General features: G+C 43.0%; 1 protein-coding gene across 2 annotated transcripts; it reads right to left on the bottom strand.

Moving 5' to 3' along the window:
* Nucleotides 1–5,057: 5,057 nt before the first annotated feature.
* Nucleotides 5,058–19,885, bottom strand: pank4 (pantothenate kinase 4 (inactive)). Of its 2 annotated transcripts, none has more exons than XM_076267408.1 (19): nt 19,772–19,885; nt 18,920–19,002; nt 18,066–18,274; nt 17,493–17,676; nt 17,280–17,372; nt 15,607–15,760; nt 14,503–14,684; nt 14,006–14,111; nt 13,463–13,563; nt 11,825–11,980; nt 11,400–11,512; nt 10,839–10,926; nt 9,724–9,875; nt 9,371–9,426; nt 9,212–9,261; nt 6,281–6,385; nt 6,007–6,107; nt 5,829–5,897; nt 5,058–5,447 (listed from the first exon to the last, which is right to left on the bottom strand). In XM_076267408.1, the coding sequence occupies exons 1-19, from the start codon at nt 19,848–19,850 to the stop codon at nt 5,219–5,221; spliced, it is 2,310 nt and encodes a 769-aa protein (XP_076123523.1). In that variant the 5' UTR covers nt 19,851–19,885; the 3' UTR covers nt 5,058–5,218. The 2 variants fall into 2 exon arrangements, with proteins under 2 accessions (XP_076123523.1, XP_076123524.1); XM_076267409.1 differs by having other exon boundaries at nt 14,030–14,111.
* Between the last annotated feature and the right edge of the window lie 164 nt (nt 19,886–20,049).

Raw genomic sequence — 20,049 nt, 5'->3', positions numbered from 1 at the left:
GATGCGCGTCCTTGTTAGAGCTGATGTCAGCGGTGGTCCCGTTGGAACAAGATGGGGAGGCGTTATTACCTGAGGGTACAGGACGGGGTCGCGATACTAGGACAACATTGAATGTAGGCTATGTGAGATGACAGTTATAACATATAGTGCCCTAACGTCTCCATTCCGGGGCTTGTTTTCAAAGAAGTTGTGACGCTGTGTAAAATGTAAATAAAAGTCAAATGTAATCATCTGCAAATCTCGTAAACCCAAATTAGTTGCGTAAAGGACATTGATTTGTTGTCTAACGTTGAAACTGACTAATTTTACTCTTTCATGGAAATGGTACACTCATTAAATTTGATGCCAGCATGTCTCAAAAAACGTGGGAAGGGCTGGAAGTGCTAAAGAAAACACATTTCACAACTAAATGAAATTGTTCCACTTTGGCATCTCAAGGCAGCAGCATCTCTATAATAAAGATAAGGTATTCATGTGGATACCTGTGGACAAATAATGCAACTATGTAAGAATAATGCTCCTAAATTTGAATTTGCAAACAATCTAAATAGTTTATAATCTGCAACAGCCTACATAGTATTAACATATTCAGAGAATCTAGAGAAACCTTTGTAAACAATGGACAGACAGGGCTAAAAACAATACCGGATTTAAGGCCAGTATCTGTAAAGAAAATCATTGTATGGGTTCAGGAAAACATCCGATAACTATTGTATCTTGTATATTGAACACAGTTTGATGCTACAGCCACAAATGTTGGTTAAAACTCTACCATGCAAAACCATATTTGAACGTGATTCAGAAATGCCACTGTCTGATCATGGGTCCGAGCTCATTTAAGACGGACTGAGGCAAAGTGGAAAACTGTGGTTAGACCAATGAAAGTGACATAATTGAAATCATGGACTCCGCATCTTCCGGGCTAATGAGGGACCATTCAACTTGTTATTTGTGCACATGTTCAACAGCTAGTTATGGTGGTATTGGGGTGCATTAGTGCATAGTGGCAACTAATGCTGAATGATATAGGTCATGATCAACATATTCTGAAATCATGTTGGGAAAACCTTGAATATTTCAATAAGACAACAGCAAACTGAATTCTGTGCATATTACAAGTATGGCTCCATAGTAGTAGAGTGCAGGTGCTGTCCAGACCTGTCACATTTGTTCCGTCAAGGAACTTTCAGTTAAGAATGGGAGAATATTTGATTCTCAAAACTCCAGCAGCTGTTCTCCTCTGTCAGTTCCCCAACGTTTACAGACTAGTTAAATGCGGAAGTGAAGCAACACAGTGTTTGGAGTTGCTGGCATCATGTTTAAAATGAACATATTATTTCCAAAAAACAATTGCATTTCTCTGTTTTAACAATTTATATGATTTGTATTCATCATATCATAGTATTGATGTTATTTACATTTGAACCAGTATTCCAACTTTTTTGGAAACAGGGTTGTCAGAAAGTAGGCTAATAGTGTATAGCGTTGAATAAACATGTGAAATGCACCAGAACTCAAGATGCAAAATGACAGAGGTACTATGTGGGGACAGGTACCAGATCATTTACTCACTCTATACCTGCTTAACTGCTTTTGTCCTCTAACCTTTACAATCCACTAAAACCTATGGGCCTACTTTATTTTTACATTTCATGTAACAATACAGCACTGTTTGAATTTCCCCTTGGGGATCAATAAAGTATGTATGTATCTATCTATCTATCGTCTTTTCATTTTAGCATCTTACCTGAAAAAGCTATACAATAAAGTACTGTAGCTTAGACCTCAGAAGTCTGGATGATACGGCAGCCTTCTTTAGAGTGTATTATTAGGATACACCAGACTAATTCCATCAGCATTCTCAAAGTCATGTGAATCCACAGGCTGCACAATAAAATGTGCCCATCAAATATTTTCTTAAATAATTTCTATTCTAAGTCAGCATGACTAGAGAAAAACGACAAACTACCGCTGGTGCAGCCCTGTGGGATGCTGTCTAAAATAGACCAGATTTCTCAACCACGTGGACAACCTATTAAACACCGTTTGGCAAGGAAACGTGACAACTGCCTCGAAACACAAAATCTCAGCAGTCATTTAACACCCACTTGGTGACCCAGCACACACTACGTCGACGTGGAGGTAGAGAGAGATGAGCAGAGAAAAAGAGACAGAGGCAGAAGATCAACCGGAGGAAAAAACAGAGAGAGAGAGAGAGAGAGGAAGGAGTGGAGAGACGGTGAACTATCGTGCTGTGGTGTGTGTGCTGGCCGTGGGTGTGAAAGTGGAAGCGCAGCAGGATTGAGAGGGACCCCCTGCCTGGCTCCGTGCTTTATCGCCCTCCACCCCCCGCCACCCACCCCAGGCGCGCCATGCACAGGCAGCGCTCTCCATGCCAACACCGAGGGCGCTCACTCGCTGCGCTTTGATGGGCACATGGTGCCAAGCTCCTCGTTCCCGGAGCTAGCTCCTCTGGGGGTCCCAACAACCCCAATCCCATCCCTTCAGCCGTAAGCACTCGATGACACAGGCATTCCCCGCCATCTCGGAAATACAACACACTGGCAACGAAACAGTGGTAATTTCTGCTGATCTCAAGTCAAGGCGTTGACAACAAATGCTATGCATCACACAATGCACCATGCTTTCAGGAATCACATGTGAATTCATACAGATTTTACAGAATAGAGTACCTTCAGGGGTCCTCTTAATTTACAGTTGTGTTATAACATTGCAACTCACACATTCCCATCAGATCCATGAGTATTTGTTCCACAGTCTTTGAGTTTATTCAGGATAAGGTGAGAGAATAAAAAAGAAAAACAGAACAGCCAACACTAGTGAACACTTCTGAAAATATATTTAAGAATGTAATTACATGTGATTGTCAAGATAACAATTTTGCTAAAATACTGTGCACCTCGACGAAAGGCCAAGATATGCAGACGGGACTGCTTATATTTACACACTTACAGTGTATTTACATATAATCATACAAAAGAATTTCACAAGAGTCTTATGGACAGCGCAGATAAAGCTTTGGACACACAACAGACAAGGACATAAAACCAGCAGCTTTGGTCTGACACAGTTTTCAGACTTAACACAATCAGAGCAGGGAAACAGTCTTCCCCAAAAAACCTAAAACAAAAATAAAACACGGTTGGTTGAGCCCATGTTCCTTTTAGACACACATTTGCCAGCATCACTAGTACCTTTAAGGGACTTGGCAGAAGGTACTCAGTGGTGGGTTGATTATGCAGAAAAAAAACACACAGACACAACATCCGAAAATGGTGTATTGGAACACTTTGCTTTCTCTCACATACACAAATGTGTCGACACGCATGCAGATGCAGACGCTCATGCACGCTCACTCTCTACCAAACACATGAGCGCTTAAAGGTGCTCTCTAGCCCTGAAGATGGTGTGGACCAACCAAATCCACAGAGAGAGAGAGAGAGATTCGGTCTCTCAGAGGACAGTGATAATACAGGTACAGGATAGTATGAATATTGACTGCCCAACCCTGAAATCAATTAATGAGGATGATAACCACATACAATTTCACACAACAAAAGCTCTGGTGCATTGTGACTAAATTATGACATCACCATCCACTGGCTGAGATGACTTCCTCAAATGCGAGACTCCTAACAAGTCAAAGTTCCATGTTGTGTGTGATCTACTTACTACATGAGTAGACTGCCACCTAGTGGTAACTTTGACAACTCCACACAAAAACAAAGCTCTCCATCCAGAGCCCACACTCAATTGCTTTTGATAAGGAAAACAAGACTGCCATCAGTCTGGAATATTTTCCCCCCTTAAGACAACTGAATGATCATGTCTGTCAGAAGGAGGCGAGTTCGTGGAAAAACACTACTTCTGATTTTGCAATAGTAAGGAGATTTCAACTCCTGATTCATGGTCATTTTTTTTATCCCCCAGTGGGGCCAAAACTAAACTTCAAGGCACAGATACTTACAAACACACCAGATAACCAGTTTACCACCAGAAACTATTGTTAATGTGTTGCCATAAGGTCTAGGATGTTTTTTTTGTTTAAAAATCCAGAACATCATCTTTTCTCCCAGGGAGATAACAAGGTCTGTGAACATATACTGCTATATAACAACAGAGGCAGTTGTACAGAGATGCAAATCTCCAGTGAGTAAAATGTCCTACAGTGACTTAGAGTTGTTTGCAGGGCTTTGTCAGTTTTTCTAGACTACACTCAGTAACAGTTTCAGAGGTGGCAATTCAACTGTATGGTCATTTTGGAGGATGTACCTGTAGTTTGCAGTGCTATAAAACTTTTGTTTTTTTAGCCTTTTAGCCTAAAACTTTACAGATTTAAATGAGGTTAAAATAGTAGAATCATGAGCTCCAGCTATGGCACAACTGGCTGGGGCACCTGCACCGTACGCCGGCGACCCGGGCGATCTACAGCTCTCTAAATGAGTTTAAGCTTTGATGTATTGCAGGTGTATTAGATTGCATTGTTTTTAGTTCAGTGTTCCTAACAAAGTGGCAACTGAGTGTCTGTGCTGCAAAATGGTGATCTTCCAAAATGACTTGAGACATTACGACATCCCACACACAAAATCATAATACCTATTTTTACTCTAATCCTCAGAAATGATGTTCAAGGAACAGGAGGAATACTGATATAAACAGAAGTGCATCTGTGGGGTGATTTGTTGCCTGGGGATTCAGGTGGCACAAAGCATATTCAACACTTCCTATCCTCTTATCGCCCTACAGTACACCTCCAGTCCAGTTACCGACCAAATCATTTCAATCTTTCACCCACTCTCATGGGCACGTCATTATCACTATGGGGAAAAAAAGCTCAAATCAAATGTGATCACTTCTGTTGCTATAGTTGGCTGATTAACTTCTATATTCATTATGTACTTCGGTTTTCTTTGCTTTGTTTTGTTTCAACACATTCAATTTCAAGGTCAGTTAGTCTGTCGCTAAGCAACACTGTGTCAGGGCGGATTCATTTCTTTGACTGACAAGGCAAGTGTAACTCCTCTATCCCCAACCCCCCCCCCCCCCCCCCCCCTTTTTCCTCCACACAATAACAAACACTGATACACACTGCCTGACTTCAGCCTCCAGAACACTGGAGCCTCCATCTCTTCTCCAGCCCTCCAGTGATGGAGCTTTTTCAGTGGCCTGTGGTGCAGCTGTATGGACTTGGCCCTGGCTAGTGCTGCACCTGCATCTGGGGCGGCACCTCGTACTTGAAGACCACACTGAAGATCTTGCCGCCCAGGCGCTCCGCCAGCCAGGAGTTCTTGATTACGGCCAGCTTGAGGCTCTCACAGCTCAGTGCCGCGTAGTAATTGGTGTGGATGGCACGGCCCATGCCCTCGATGATGACCAGGTCCGTCCGGCGCTCTCGCACCACCGTGGCCAGGACTTTGTCTAGCCGACTGCAGGAGGAGAGAGGGATTGCTATAAAAAGGATGGACTATAGATGGTGAAAGAGGGAGAGGGAGAGGGAGAGGGAGAGAGAGAGAGAGAGCAAATACGAACAACTAATTCCAGCCAGTAGCAAAAAAGGTCTGTAACTTGCACAATAAATTGTGCATTTTTCTTTCCTTTACAGTCCTAAGGTGGAAAATACACAGAGAGCAATACTGCCAAAAGAACCACTGCATTAGGCCATAAGTGCTGAGATATAAAAACAAAAGGAAACAATAGTGGCCTTTTAATATTGATTCATTGCTGCCGGACACAAAAATATGCACCCCGAAGCAATATTTTTTAAATCATGCCCTTCTCTACTATAGCGAGTAACTTCTAGCTTTTACCTCAAGTCGAGGCAAGGGGAGCTGGAACCACTTTGAACCAGAGTCAGCCTGTCGTCCTTGACAGCAGACCTGCAAAAACCAGGGCAGAGAAACATGAGCACTGCAGGGGTCTGACCAACCCAAAACAAACCCATAACACCAGCCCTCGCTGGGTCTGGTAAACAGACTCCACACTCACTGGATAACAGGATCCATGCCAGCGATTCGCTCCGTCAAAATCTGCAGCTCGTTGTTAGTCACGTCATTCAGAGCTGGACCAGAATTACTGGCGAGCACAACCTAAGAGAGAACACAGATGAGAAATCGAGACAGAAAACAGGTACAGGTGTGCTGGTCAGCGCTTGTTTAGGGTACATTGCTTTCCTGCCACAGAACAAAAACATGAGCAAGACAAACAATGGCAATACACTTCCAATGAGAAACACTTGAAAAAGAGGTTTCCGGAATCTTACCTGTGTGCCACGGAGGAGGAGTTCTCTAACAAATGGGAAAACTCCCAATATGATGTCTATTCCACTATTATCTACGAAAAACAATGCACATTTATGAGGCTCGCCCTGCAAAACAAAGCCAGCATGCATGGAACTCAATCACAGGTCGTCAAGAGCAGAAGTCACAGAGTCATAAAACACTCAAGGCATTATGGGGCGAATTCTCACATTTGCATGTATTCCCTTTTTTACGTGCTTTAGTTACGCACTTTCTCCCATTCCCGCTTCTGTCACACCCACAGCCTCTAAGTTCAAAATCAAGGTGGCCTTATGAAAGAGGCATGATTTATTTAAAATAGAACCAGTCTGATCCACCACCTCGTTAATAGGGTCATTCCATGTCAATTCAACTAGGGCCCACGCACTTAGGTCTCAAAAAAGTCTGAAAAAATTACCAGGTGTAACTATGTTACCCAGGAGACACACTGTAAAATGACTTTTATGTAAGATCAATACTTTCCAAGATACAGCCAGTTTTACAGAGGGAGGGGGGTGTCTATTTTGTTCGGCCTTTTTTTTTGTCAAAGTTCATAAGCCCATAGCGCAAGAACTAAACCATGTAGGAGGCTCAAATATTGCATGCTGGTACATAAATAGGAATAGTATGTAGCAAAATCGTCACGTTTGGTCTAGATGATCCTGCATGGTCATAGCTGTCCCTCAAAGTTGATCAAAATCTTTTTGGCTAGGCTCTGTTTAGGCCTTCAGAAGACATATTTGTACTCAACATAGGCTCTTGATTTATTTTCTTTACTGAGATAAGTAGAAATACTCTCACAAAAAGCAATGAACAGAAAATAAATTCCTTCAGGGTCTAAACAGCAGACCTCAAGTCTGAAAAATCATTTTGGTTCTCATTTTCAAAGCACCCAAAAACCTTGTGGGAATATACAAAGATTTTTTAAAATATTTTTTTCTTTATTCTCCATGATCCCTTCTTTTTAAAAACACCAATTTGACTTGCCTTATGCAAATCTTTCTTTTTTACTTTCCACCCTGAACATGGACAAAATGCACCATTGAGATCAATATGTTTTGTATGTGGACGTGGACTTTCTCATTGACCTTCTGAATGCCATTTAAATCCAGAAAGAACACAAACCAGTCTTTGATTTTGAAAACGTAAGCATGGTGAACTGAATAGCGAACGGCCTACAGTAAAATGGTGTGTCATCACATAGCCTAACAAAGAATTGACTATCAATTTATCTATGCTAACGGAGCTGTAGACTGACACCTGCAGTTTCGATATAACAATACCAGTCTCCATTACAAACGAATCATAAGGAGAATATAAACTTTGCTGCTCGACAATAGTGCAGACGTCTGTGCAAATGTATGGATGAGTTCGGTCAAGTGGGAAAGAAATGGACAGATTGGAACGAAGTAGGCTATGGGATTATGACTTCACGTCAAGTTAAAACTAAAGATGCACAGTCGGTAAGCTCCAATATCCAAAGTGGGTCATTATAACAGGATTTTCCCTATATAACAATGTAGCCTCATGGATAAGGTAATGTCGGGAAACATCTGCTTGATACCTGACGAAGACCTCTGGTGGACCTCTACTCAGAGTGTGGAAATTCACAATTTTGTCGCCGTTTTTTTTTTTTTTTTTTTTTAAACAAATGAAGTTGTATGCAACAGCAAACTCTAGCTTACTAACAGGTTGGAATTTTGAAATGTCACGTGACGTGAGCGTGTTACTCCACACTCGGCAATCGACTCCTACGGACTTTCCCCTAAAGATGGCAGCTGCAGCAGCAACATTTCCGGAAAGGTACTGGTTTGATGAAATTCATTCTGGACTCTCTATTCGACCACATAAAGACCTCGGGATACTTCGGTTTGGCTTTAGGGACCCTCTTCTCACTACCACATAAGTGTAATGTTGTTTGGAACTGTAGAAGAGGTATAAAAATAGCGTTTTGAAGCAGCGAAATGACATGACCAGGTCACTTCCAGGCTAACGAGTTTTGACTAAAAACGGTAAAATCGAACTTTCTCAAAACACATCCGAATGACATGATTTTGATGTCAACTCAACGTATGTACTCCCAATCAAACCCATAAATTGATCTAAAGTGCATTTTACTCCGGATAATTCCTTTAATACAGCCCTTGGGAGAGCGTAGCTGGAAAGGTGCTTAAGTCAGTGGCAAAATGCACGCAAGAGTTGTCTACATAAGAAACGCCCAGATTTAGGGGTTGCTCCTCCCAAAACCCGCAACTCCCTACGTTGCACGTAAATGACAGATTTAAGTGAAGGGGAGAATTTGTGCAGGCTGAAGAGTGCGTAGTTACGCGCTTTACGCATCCCTTACCCACATGGGAGAATTCGCCCCTATATTCACAATTCATCTCTTTAAAACAAACGCTACCGAGAGTGCACAAAGCACATTTACCAGTGTCTGCACATAAGACAATATCAGTAGGATAAGAAATCAAAAATGAGACACTCATAGAGAACAGTTATGTTCTTGTGTATATGTGCATGCTATTGGGGCAGCCGTGGCCTACTGGTTAGGGCTTCGGACTTGTAACCGGAGGGTTGCCAAGAGAAGTGCCCATGCGCAAGGCACCTAACCCCTCACTGCTCCCCGAGCGCCGCTGTAGCAGGCAGCTCACTGCGTCAGGATTAGTGTGTGCTTCACCTCACTGTGTGCTGAGTGTGTTTCACTAATTCACGGATTGGGATAAATGCAGAGACAAAATTTCCCTCATGGGATCAAGAGAGTATATGCACTTCTATGCCTTTATTGTGTGTACTGTTTTTGAAACATCATCATAGCAAATATATACTATAAGATGGATATAGGATATATGGGATGTGCTGATGCATTCTTCTATTTCATATAGTAGCTACTACAAGTGGGGTGTCTTTGCAAATACCTTCAACCTCTCAATCCACTGGTTATAGGCATCCACAAGCCATGGTCTTTCTGTTAAAAAAAAACAAAAAAACAACATTACTATTTTTACCATTGCTGAATTTGATTAGATACATTTTATTCTCAGAAGAGCAATACAGAAGAGTGTGAATTTCATTACCTTGCAACTGCTGCTTTGCCTGTTCAAAGCCAAACCCTGGGTCTGTCTCTAGAACGCTGAGGAAAATTCAGAAATGCCATTTTCATTAGTTATGAAAGGTGCCAGTCACTGACAATTTAGTTAGATGATTACATTATTACAAACAAACACTCAAACAAATCTGCAGACATCATCAGTTTGCACAGGTCACTTTTTAGAACCTCTATTCCCGTCCTGCTCCATCATTCTCTCCAACACAATTTTCTCTTCCTTTGAGCTTCCATCTCCCTCTCTCTCTCTCAGTCTCACTCAGTCTCTCTCTCTCTATCCCATGATGCCAGACATGTCCAGCCCTCGCTGTGCCCCTCACTCACTCAGAGACGGCTTTGGCTCCCCAGTCGAACACGTTGCCCGCCAGCAGGCCGCGGACCAAGGCAAACTGCCTCTGCTCCCAGCTCAGGTCCTCCAGGGCCCGCACCACCTTCTGGTAGTACTTCAGTGCCATGTCGTTCTCCTGCTGCTTTATCTGGGAGTCAGAGAGAGAGCGAGAGAGAGAGAGAGAGAGAGAGAGAGAGAGCAAGACAAGAGACAGCGAGAGAGAGCAAGAGACAGCGAGAGAGCGAGAGAGAGAGCGAGAGCGAGAGCGAGAGAGAGAGAGAGATCAACACTCATACCACATGTTTGATGCAGAAGGCTAATAGATCTGTTTCATGTTTGTCAGGGTCAGAGGTCAAAAGCCAGCAGCTGACACTGGGCCAAGCCTGGCCCTGGTGTGTCCCAAATCTTGTGGGTCAGTGCTGGTTCAAGGCCACATGCGCTAGAGGGACAGGAATTTGGACATGCTACAGGATCAAATGACATGACTGCAATAAAATAACAAAACCACACACCATTTGTACACACTTACTAAAGATATGTCCTCATGCTGTTACAAAAAAAATGTTTATCAGAATCGCGTAGATAAGATAAGAATATCATAGTTCAGCATCAGTGTTGAAATTAGATCAACCATAAAAACCATCCCACCTACAAATTTCATTATGATTTCGACAAGAATACTGCATTACAGTGGACAAAAACTTTAACCCAAACCATTAAAGAAATAAGAACACCTCTGTGTAAACAACACAAGCTACACTTCCTATACTATACAAAGGTCTCTGCCTTACATTTGAATCTGTTAAGTGATATCCTTTTGAACGAGGTTGCAATCATTTTAAATGAGGCCTACAATTTGCATGGTTTTACAGAGACAATATAACACCAAGAGATAAGAGAAGAGATTGAGAGAGATAGAGTAAAAGAGAGAGAGTATATGAGTGAGTGAGATAGTTGTTAAAAGAGAGAGGGGGGTAAAAGAGAGAGAGAGTGAATGAGTGAGAGAGGGTAAAAGAGAGAGGGGGAGGGAGATGGAGGGTAAGAGAGAGAGAGAGAGAGTGTGTGTGTGAATGAGACAGAGTGAGTGAGTGAGTGAGTGAGTGAGTCCAACCTTTGAGTAGGGGTCAGGAAAGTTGAACTCATTTAAGCAGTGCTCCCGTGTGTCTAGCAGACTTCGGACGGTGAGGGATCCATAAGCACTAGCGATAACAAGCAAAGGAACGCTACATTAGCACTTCAAAGACAGGACCAGACAGACACTAACATATGCACACCCTAGTTTGGACACGCATATCAAATGAAGAGCTCCTACAGGTAACCTGGGCACACAAACAGTAATGACACATAGGTGGATATGCATAGCATAAGAAGCAGTTACACTAGCGTGCACTATATAACAGGAAAACCCCAAGTACGTCACTAAGTACAAGTCAGTATAGGGTTGTCAGATTAAGCTTTTCATATAATTATGGTCATCTGGTGCACCACATTTGATTCTTAATATGTGTATAGATTTGAGATACGGTTATATTGCACTCTTACTTCTTACTATATTAAAACAGAGTGAGACTGGAGGACTGACTGTCTGATTTTGAGCAATATCCTTTCCCAATGCCCATTGGCAATATTATTTGTTTGTGTGATAAATCTGAAGCCCCCGGAGGGCTCTTACAAAGGCTGTTGGCGAAGTGTCTGCAGCTTGTGCCGGTATTTCTGCCGGAACTTCTCGGCTTGCTCTGTCGCCTCCGGGAGGTCTGGCTGGCTCGCCACAGCACGCTTCACCACCTGAGCCACACAGAGAGCGAACCAATTAGCACGCAAACTCACATGAAGACCGGGCCAATGAAATGACAGCGGAGCATTTTTTGTAAATGTTTGAAGAGGATAGGACAAAGCCATATGAGGTTTGAAAAAAAAACAAACAAGGATAGCAAATTACAAATTGGGGGGGAAACAGACAACAAAAAAAGAGAATGAGGAAGAGAAAATTAGGAAAATATGAAGAGACAGAAAGAATACCCCATCCAGGAGGGAGAAGGGAGGAAAGGAGAGGGGGAGAAGGAAGGAGAGGAAGAGAAAAAGAGAGAAATGAAGTACCCCATCCAATGCCTCCTCGAAGCAGTAGAGCCAGTACTCCCTGGCGTGGGAGTCCTCGGTGAGGTCCATAGTGTCAGGGATGTAGGAGGACGGGTCCTGCAGCAGTGGCAGGTTGACCAGCTGCCTGTCCAGCCGGTCCATCTCCAGCATGTCAAACTGAGAACGGGGACAGGGCAAAGACCAGGGTTAAAAAACGGCCTTCCGCACTCGCAGTAACTCACATCACCAACACCAGCAGGGGAACTACTTTGATTCACAAGATAGTATCAGCCAGATTTAGTCTCTGTGTGAAAAAGTTGTGTGAGAAATCTTATCAGCATACCCAATCACTAAACATCGAGTTTACAAACTATGTTGAAGTGTGGCAATTGCAGAGGTTTATCACAAGACACTGATTGCTTCTACCTTGTGAATCAGAAAAGTCTGTATTTCCTCAAGGACACAAGAGTGACAGGCAACGATGGTAATAAAACTGGTGGTGCAATACAACATGACTGTTTGCATTGTGTTTTCACTCTGTGATATACACACTCAAACATGACAAACATGCATCAGGAGTGTAAGAGCGAGTGAGCACACACACACACACACACACACACACACACACACACACACACGGATGTTGCAGATAAATTCTTCACATTAACCTCATCCTCATCACATGGTCTTGTACATTAGGTCTTGTACAAGTGAAGGAGGGTCTGGTGGTTTGCCACTTTTGCAACATGCTAGATCACAGTACCTGCGTCTGTCTTTGCACCGTATGGCCCCCTTACACAAAACAACTTTGACAAGATTTGGGAAAGATTCTTGAAAGATCTTTTGAGTAAAGCTGGAATGGGGGCATTGGTTAAAAGACTACAATCTTTCAAGAGTCTTTCCCAAATCTTGCCAAAGTTGTTTGGTGTAAGGTGGCCATTATGCAGATGCGCACAGATAAAATCTTACAATCTCAGAAATATGGACATTGACTGCTTTCCAGGGACCACAAAGACAGACAGACACAAAACCAAAAGCCAACTTCTAGGCATATTATATAGCCCATAGCACACTGTTTCACAAACTACTCAAAGCACAGTGACACAGCAAAGTTCACTTGGCTGTCCGGTAACTGAAAGCACATCATTAATGAAGCCAAATACTACAAACACACACATCGGAGTAGGACTATTGCTGCAAAAGCAGGTTAGGAAGCAAATGACACAAACAACAAAACAGCTCTGAACTGGCACAGCAGACAGACACAGCACAGTGGATGTGTACTTACAGTGAACTGAATGGGAAAACAGAGAGGGAGACAGAGAGGAACAGAGGGACACAGCATGGCATATATAAAAAAAAGGAAGTGAAAATGGAGAACGTTAAGAGGAAAGAAAATAACTCAGGAAAAGAACCGTTTGGAGAAAAGAACTTCAGCACTGGTATGGATACATGTTCACAATGACACTACGGGCCACTACGCTTGTGGACGCACGGTAAAGTAACGCAGTGTAATGACAAACAGCGAACCACATCGAACACACTAGAAATCATTATCATAACAGTATGCATGCAGGTGGCCATTAGAATGCAACAGAGTGCTTGGACTCGGCTGGCCTTCTAAAGGTTCTAGACGTAGAGTAAGTGTGCAGGACGTACGGTTCCACTGCGGGCACGCTGCATGGGGTTGATGTCTGGAGACACACTCATGAGTCCGGAACTCCCAGCATAGTTCTCTCCCCAGCTGTACTGGTTAGGGTCTGAGCACAACACACACACACACACACACACACACACACATACACACATACACACATACACACATACACACACACACACACACACACACACACACACACACACACACACACACACACACACACACACACACACACACACACACACACACACACACACGCACACGCACACGCACACACACACACAGGTGTCCACATTCATTATAAGTATTGGACAACTGAGGGCAATCTTTAAGGTAAGTTTTGTTTATGGGCTGGTTTTCCAAGCAGGTGCATGCAACACAATGTTGTAAGCAATTTCTTGTATGCTTCTATTGCACCACTGAACACAGTTATCTGTGATATTCTTTGACTAAAAGTATTATAAGTATATATTAATATGTCACTAAAGTTTAAAAAGGTAATAAGAATGCCAGTACATGGAACACAAGAAAGAGGGGTTCACCACTGTTTGTCACTGAACACTCACTATCCTCCTCTGCTCCTTTGAGGAAAGCTCCAATGGTTCCCAGATACCCCTCATGTCTGAGGAAGAGCGCCTGGACCTCCCCCTGCCAAAATAAGACACACATACACACACACACTTGACATGCTTTTATATGGATCCAAAGGCAAAAGCAAAACAAGATCCAGATACTTTGTGAACTAGCCTACTTGTTTTAAGTCATTAACAAGGTGACAGGTTTAAAAAGACAAACTTGTACAACTCCATACCCCACACACACACACACACACACACACACACACACACACACACACACACACACACACACACACACACACACACACACACACACACACACACACACACACACACACACACACACACACACACACACACACACACACACACACACACACACACACACACACACACACACACACACACACACACACACACACACACACAGCACACACACGGCACAGCAGCAGGACGCTCACCTTGGTGAAGAAGTTGATGCTGTAGGTGATGGTGTGCATGGTGACAGGGTGGCCGCGGATGAAGAAGCCCCCGAAGTAGACCCTGCTGAGGTTGTGCAGCCGCGCGTACAGGCAGGCCAGCTGGCCGATGTCATTGCTGATCATGTGCAGCAGGCTCTTGGCCATGTCTTCTTTGGAGAACTCTGGAAAGGGGGGGGGGGGGGGGGGGGATCCAGGTCATAAAGCACACAACCATTCAGACAAGGATCTACACAAAAATCACATGAGAACTCTTCAGTCAGATGCATTCAGCCAAAATAACGATCAATATGACATTTATAGAGAGAGCTACAACAAACACAAACAAGTGATTGTGTGACTACAGTTCCCCTTTGGCAGGCTTTGGTATCACACTGCATTTGTCAACAGTAACTGCACACCAGAGTGGTCAAGGCTGTGAAACTAGGGGAAAGGTCGCTCCACAATTCAGAGAGCCTTGTCCTCTGTATTGCCATCTCCAGGCGTGATTTTATGCCCTGCAAGAGTGGAAGTGATAAGTACTCTCACTCTAGTTGAAGAATAAAATCAATCAATTTGCTATGCTGCCCTACAGAGTAGCTTTCCCAACTCAGGGTACACGATTCTTTCAGTTGAATACAGGGTAGAACTAAGACTAAAAGACTAAAAGCTAAACTAATTAAACCCTTGCCCCTTGACAAGAAGGGTAATAAATAACTTTATATGACCAGCAACCAGTTTGGCAACTGATTTATGGAGTGGACAACTGCTTTGGTGCAGTTTGGTGCTGTGAGTCTGTGCTCTGCTGACTCACTTAAGTCACTACTGGAGATGTCATACATCTATCATAGCCCTACAAGTTGATTTTGATGGGTACTTTCTACTTGGGTACTTTCTACTTGAGTATTTACTATTATACATTAATTACTATATATATATATATATATATATATATATATACACACACATATATATTATATATATACACACATTCACAATATAGTAATATATAGTCATTTTCTATATTCTTACAAAGTAAGTCTACCTTTACTTGAGTGCAGCTTTTGCTTACTCTACCCATTATGAGATTTAAGAATCCAGACTCACGTTTGTCTGTAGTGGCTGATTTCCCAAAGCTGCTGGCGATGAGGTCACCAGTTAAGCCCAAGGACTCGTAGGCCCCCCCATAGATATCCTTGACCAGCATGTCCACATTGGAGTGCTGCCCTTTGGATGCCAGCTGAAGCAGCTCGTCAAACCTCTGGGGGAGGAGGGGGGGGCAAGATAGAGAGAAAGAGAAATTGTGTCATGGTTGAATGTCGGCCTGCACAGGCTTGGGGGAAATGCATAGTTAAGCCAGTTTGTATGCCAGAGGTGGTTCACAGAGTACCGGTACAGTCAGAAAAACAAACTCCCACCCACTTCATTCTTTCTAATACAATGTAGACCATATGACAAAGAGATTACATAAAAGACACAGGATATCACACAACTAGGCCGTGCAATACTACATTGATATAATATAATTTAGCAGATGCCTTTATTGAATCGATTTACAAAATGAGGACTAACATTCAAGCTACACTGCAAGGATACCTCAGGGTAACAATATATAGTAGTAGAAAAAGATGAGGTAGTGCATGGTAAGTGCATCTTAGATGTGTTGGGTTATTAGATGTGTTGGATACGTGTTATCAAGAGGAAGAACTCCAGGAACAGTTGAGTCTTCAAGACCTTCTTGAAGATAGAGAGGGACAGCTGGTAGCACCTTCCACCTAGCCAGACGAGCCAGACCCACATTAAAATGTAGGGTCTGGGCACTCACTGTTGGCAGTGCTCAGTCCGAGGGGCGGGATAATCGGTTGTCTTTAAAATTCCCTCTGCACACAATAGGACAGCGCTATGAGTCCCATGCGTTTTCTCACCAGCGGAGCTAGTTGGCTAGTTCAAACTTTTGCTAACTTAAAAAAAGCTTAACTCGTGTCATGCTGTTCGCCAACAGCAACATCCATCTTCTTTGTTTTGAAGTAGCAGGGAATTCAAGCCAAACCGTTGCAACTCTGCCATCAATCATTATGTTAAGCCCGCCTAACGTCTCTATACACGATTTGATTGGCCTGATAGAAGTTTAATTTTTCCAGCTCACAAGCCAACGGAGAGTTGCTAGACTAGCCCAAATGTAATTTGCTGCCGCTAGGGTGCGTCTAGATTTCTAGGCTACCTTCCACCACTGGGGGACCACAGATGAAAATAATCTGGATTGCCGTGTGTGTAGGGGCAGCAGAGCCAGACAATGCTCCATGGAGGAACGCAACGGTCAAAGGTAACATAAACCTTTGAGAGATCGTTAAATAAGGGGGAGCAGACCCTGCACTTTGTAGGCAAGAATTTGATGCAGGCAGGTAATAGTAGCCAATGGAGTTCAATGAACAGCGGGGTAACATGTGCCCTTTTGGGATGGTTGAAAAACTGAAAACCTGATAGCTGCCACTTTCTCAGGGAAGACTGTGTGTCAGTGGAAACTTACAGAACTGCCATGCATCATATTAAAAAAAAAAATGAAACACTGGTCAAGGTCAGAGCAAAAGGCAATAAAACCCAGAATGACATAGTTGGTTCAGAAGTAGACACCTCTTTCTTTAGCATCTAGGTATTTTCAATGTCTCGCTTCCTTAGAGTTAAGTTTCAGATGACCATCAGCCAAAAACAAGAAATAATTTTAACCCAAGTCATATTAAGTTGAAACCACAGCAAATAGATGTAAGTGTCGAGTCAGTTACCTTTGTTTTGGTGAGCAAGGCCCCAAGTCCCCAGAAAGTCCCCCCACCAATGGAACTTCCTCCTATGCGCTCAAATTTGTCTTCCGATTCCACCTAAAGCCAGTCACAAACACACCAAGATAAATAGTAGTAAACTGGACACCAAGATATATGCACAGGCAGTAGCCTAGTACTTACTTAGGTATCTTTCAGTATATAAAGAAAGCTGATTACCTTAACGATGGACACCCCAGAGCCGATGTTGATAAGCAGGTAAGGGAAGATGTCGGGGTGTGTGTTCTGAAAGCGGAACTCTGGGTCTGCATGTTTGGCGTAAACAAAGGCCTCATGGGGGATGTTCTTCAGGACAAAGTTACAGCCTTTGATCAGGCATGTCATTTCATCCTCTTTGTCAACTCTAATACAAAAAAACACAAAAGATTAGCCTACACCTACAAAAACAAGACACTTGTTTATAATTTTTTTAGATGCCACTACCATTCAGGTAGTGATTGCTAAACAAGAGCCTCTGAGAAAAGAAAAAAAATATTGGGTTTTGCAATCAGCAACTAAACATTGCATCAGAGTCAGACAGACTGTTGTAATAAGTCTGGTGAATTCCTGAGAAACAGGCATCTTTGAATTGCTGGGCAATGCTCAAAGGCCAACCCTGGCAGGATTTACGGTAGAAGGAACTGTAGACTTTGAGCAACTTAACCTCATCTAACTGTAGAATGTTTCAGTTAAAATAAAACAGGGAAACACAACTGCAGGGGGTGGGCTACGTGTTGCATTGCATGCTCTCACTTGAGTTTGAGCTTCTTCTCGATCAGATCCTTGAACTTGTACGCTCCTCCACCTGTGGCTTTGATGACTTTGGTTTCCGTGTTAACCAGGTGGTCTTTAATGAAGTCCAGGCAGGTTTCGATGTACGCATTCTCAAACTTGATGAAGTGGAGTCGAGCGGTGATCTCTTCTTGTACAGAAATTTCATACAGAGGATCCCCCTCTGCTTCCTACATATGCAGAAGATGGTGATTAAATGGCCTATAGCAAACAACCACCGCAACTGCCTCCAGGGCTCCAGAATATCAGCCACACTGTATTCTTGAGTTGAAATCCACACCGACCCATGTATGTCCAGCCTAAGTTTGCAGCAGCAGCAGCAGCCTACACACCGTCACAAGGACTAGCATTACCAACAAACTGGCACTGTTCGTATGAAGCTATTTATCACTGCGCATTGGGCCACTAGCCACAGTGACTTTTGCAGCTGCCTGAGTAGGCTCATTCCTCCTGAAAGAAAACATACATCTCCGCTTCAAGATAATCTGACACAGCTCAGTCCTGCCAAAACCAGGCATAGAGGAGCAATTGGGCAGCTAATGCCTTTATTTTCACAACACTGCAGTCTCATTCTGTGGGAGATGAATCTAGTGAGGTGGGTAAAATAGCCAGGATTGTTCAGCTCAGCACAAGTCATCCAAACCTTATGGTTGAGATGCCACAAATTGTGCAGTGTCAGTTCAACTGTTTACCACTAAGGTTACTGCCTGTGAAGGTGTGAAGGGCCCTGGCTTTACACTCTGTTGACATCTAAATAGTTCGTAAATAATATTGCATTGAATAAAATAATAGCTGAGATTGAAAAGAAATCTCACCTTGACTGAATGATCAAACGACCTCACTTTGGCCACTTTGTGCTGCACCGTAGAATAATAAGCGAGCTTTGTCAATGAACCACCTGTCAGGTGAAAATAAAACACATAACGTTTAGCTGGAATTGGTCGCATTTAATTTGTAGGTCACTCAGAAGTTGTTCTGACTATGATGTCGACAGGTGATGGAATGATTTAGCTGTGTTTACATTGTCCATTTCACAAATGTGTCAAATTACATTGTACCAGTGCTCACACAAGGTGCGAGATAATGCACACAGGTTACATACCGAGGCGTTGTGATATTGTAATCAGATCTGTGACGTTAATATATTTGGACACTCAACTGCAGATGGTCAGTGTCGCAATCGAGCTTTGACAGTCTGAACCAATGACTCGATTCATAAACGGTGAAATAACGATGGGCGAGTTGAAACATGGATATGTCGATGCTTTCCTAATCGTAATACCCATCGGGATCAAAGGAGCAAAGTTGATTTCCAACAGTCTCTCCCCACATAAAACCAGCATCTATCTTTCAGCTAAATAACTTCCAAACCGATATCGCTAGCTACCGAATGGGTTCCACAGGTATGTTTGGAGCTGTTGACAAAGGTCACTTATATCGTTACACGACGGCAAATCAAATGCATTTCAGCGTGTTGGCCAAGGACAGGACAGTTCATGAACTCATAAAAAACAATATCATATGATGGCTAACTTTTTGATGTTTGCTTTAACGTTAACATTACACCTTGCAGCCAATAACGTGAGTTAACATTAGTCATATGAGCCCCGCATGTGCTCGTAATGACTAAAGCTTTCACTGGAAAATGCAGTCCTGGAAATGCTTACCTATGTCAATAGCGAATCTCTTTGCATTTTCTAAATTCCGAAAGATTTCGTCCGGTGGGAGAGTAATGCTTTTATCCATGCTATTACTTCCCCCTTCACTCCCACCAACGTGGCCCGCCATATTGGAAAACTTGTTTGCCAACAGCACGCAGCATGCGTAAAGAACTTACGTATTGACGCACAGTAATACAGACTTTACCAGGTCTGTCACTGAAAACGTTGAATGGGTACTAGCATTACTGAATGAACGTACAACCAATTACTCTCATGTCATGCAC

Source organism: Alosa pseudoharengus, unplaced genomic scaffold (genome assembly GCF_046254945.1).
Source record: "Alosa pseudoharengus isolate Yale_2024_CS ecotype anadromous, Long Island Sound unplaced genomic scaffold, YU_APseudo_1.1 YU_APseudo_1.1_scf_5, whole genome shotgun sequence".
Classification (NCBI taxonomy): domain Eukaryota; kingdom Metazoa; phylum Chordata; class Actinopteri; order Clupeiformes; family Clupeidae; genus Alosa; species Alosa pseudoharengus.
Note: the sequence above shows the minus strand (reverse complement) of the source record. Positions and strands in the feature narration are given on the sequence as shown.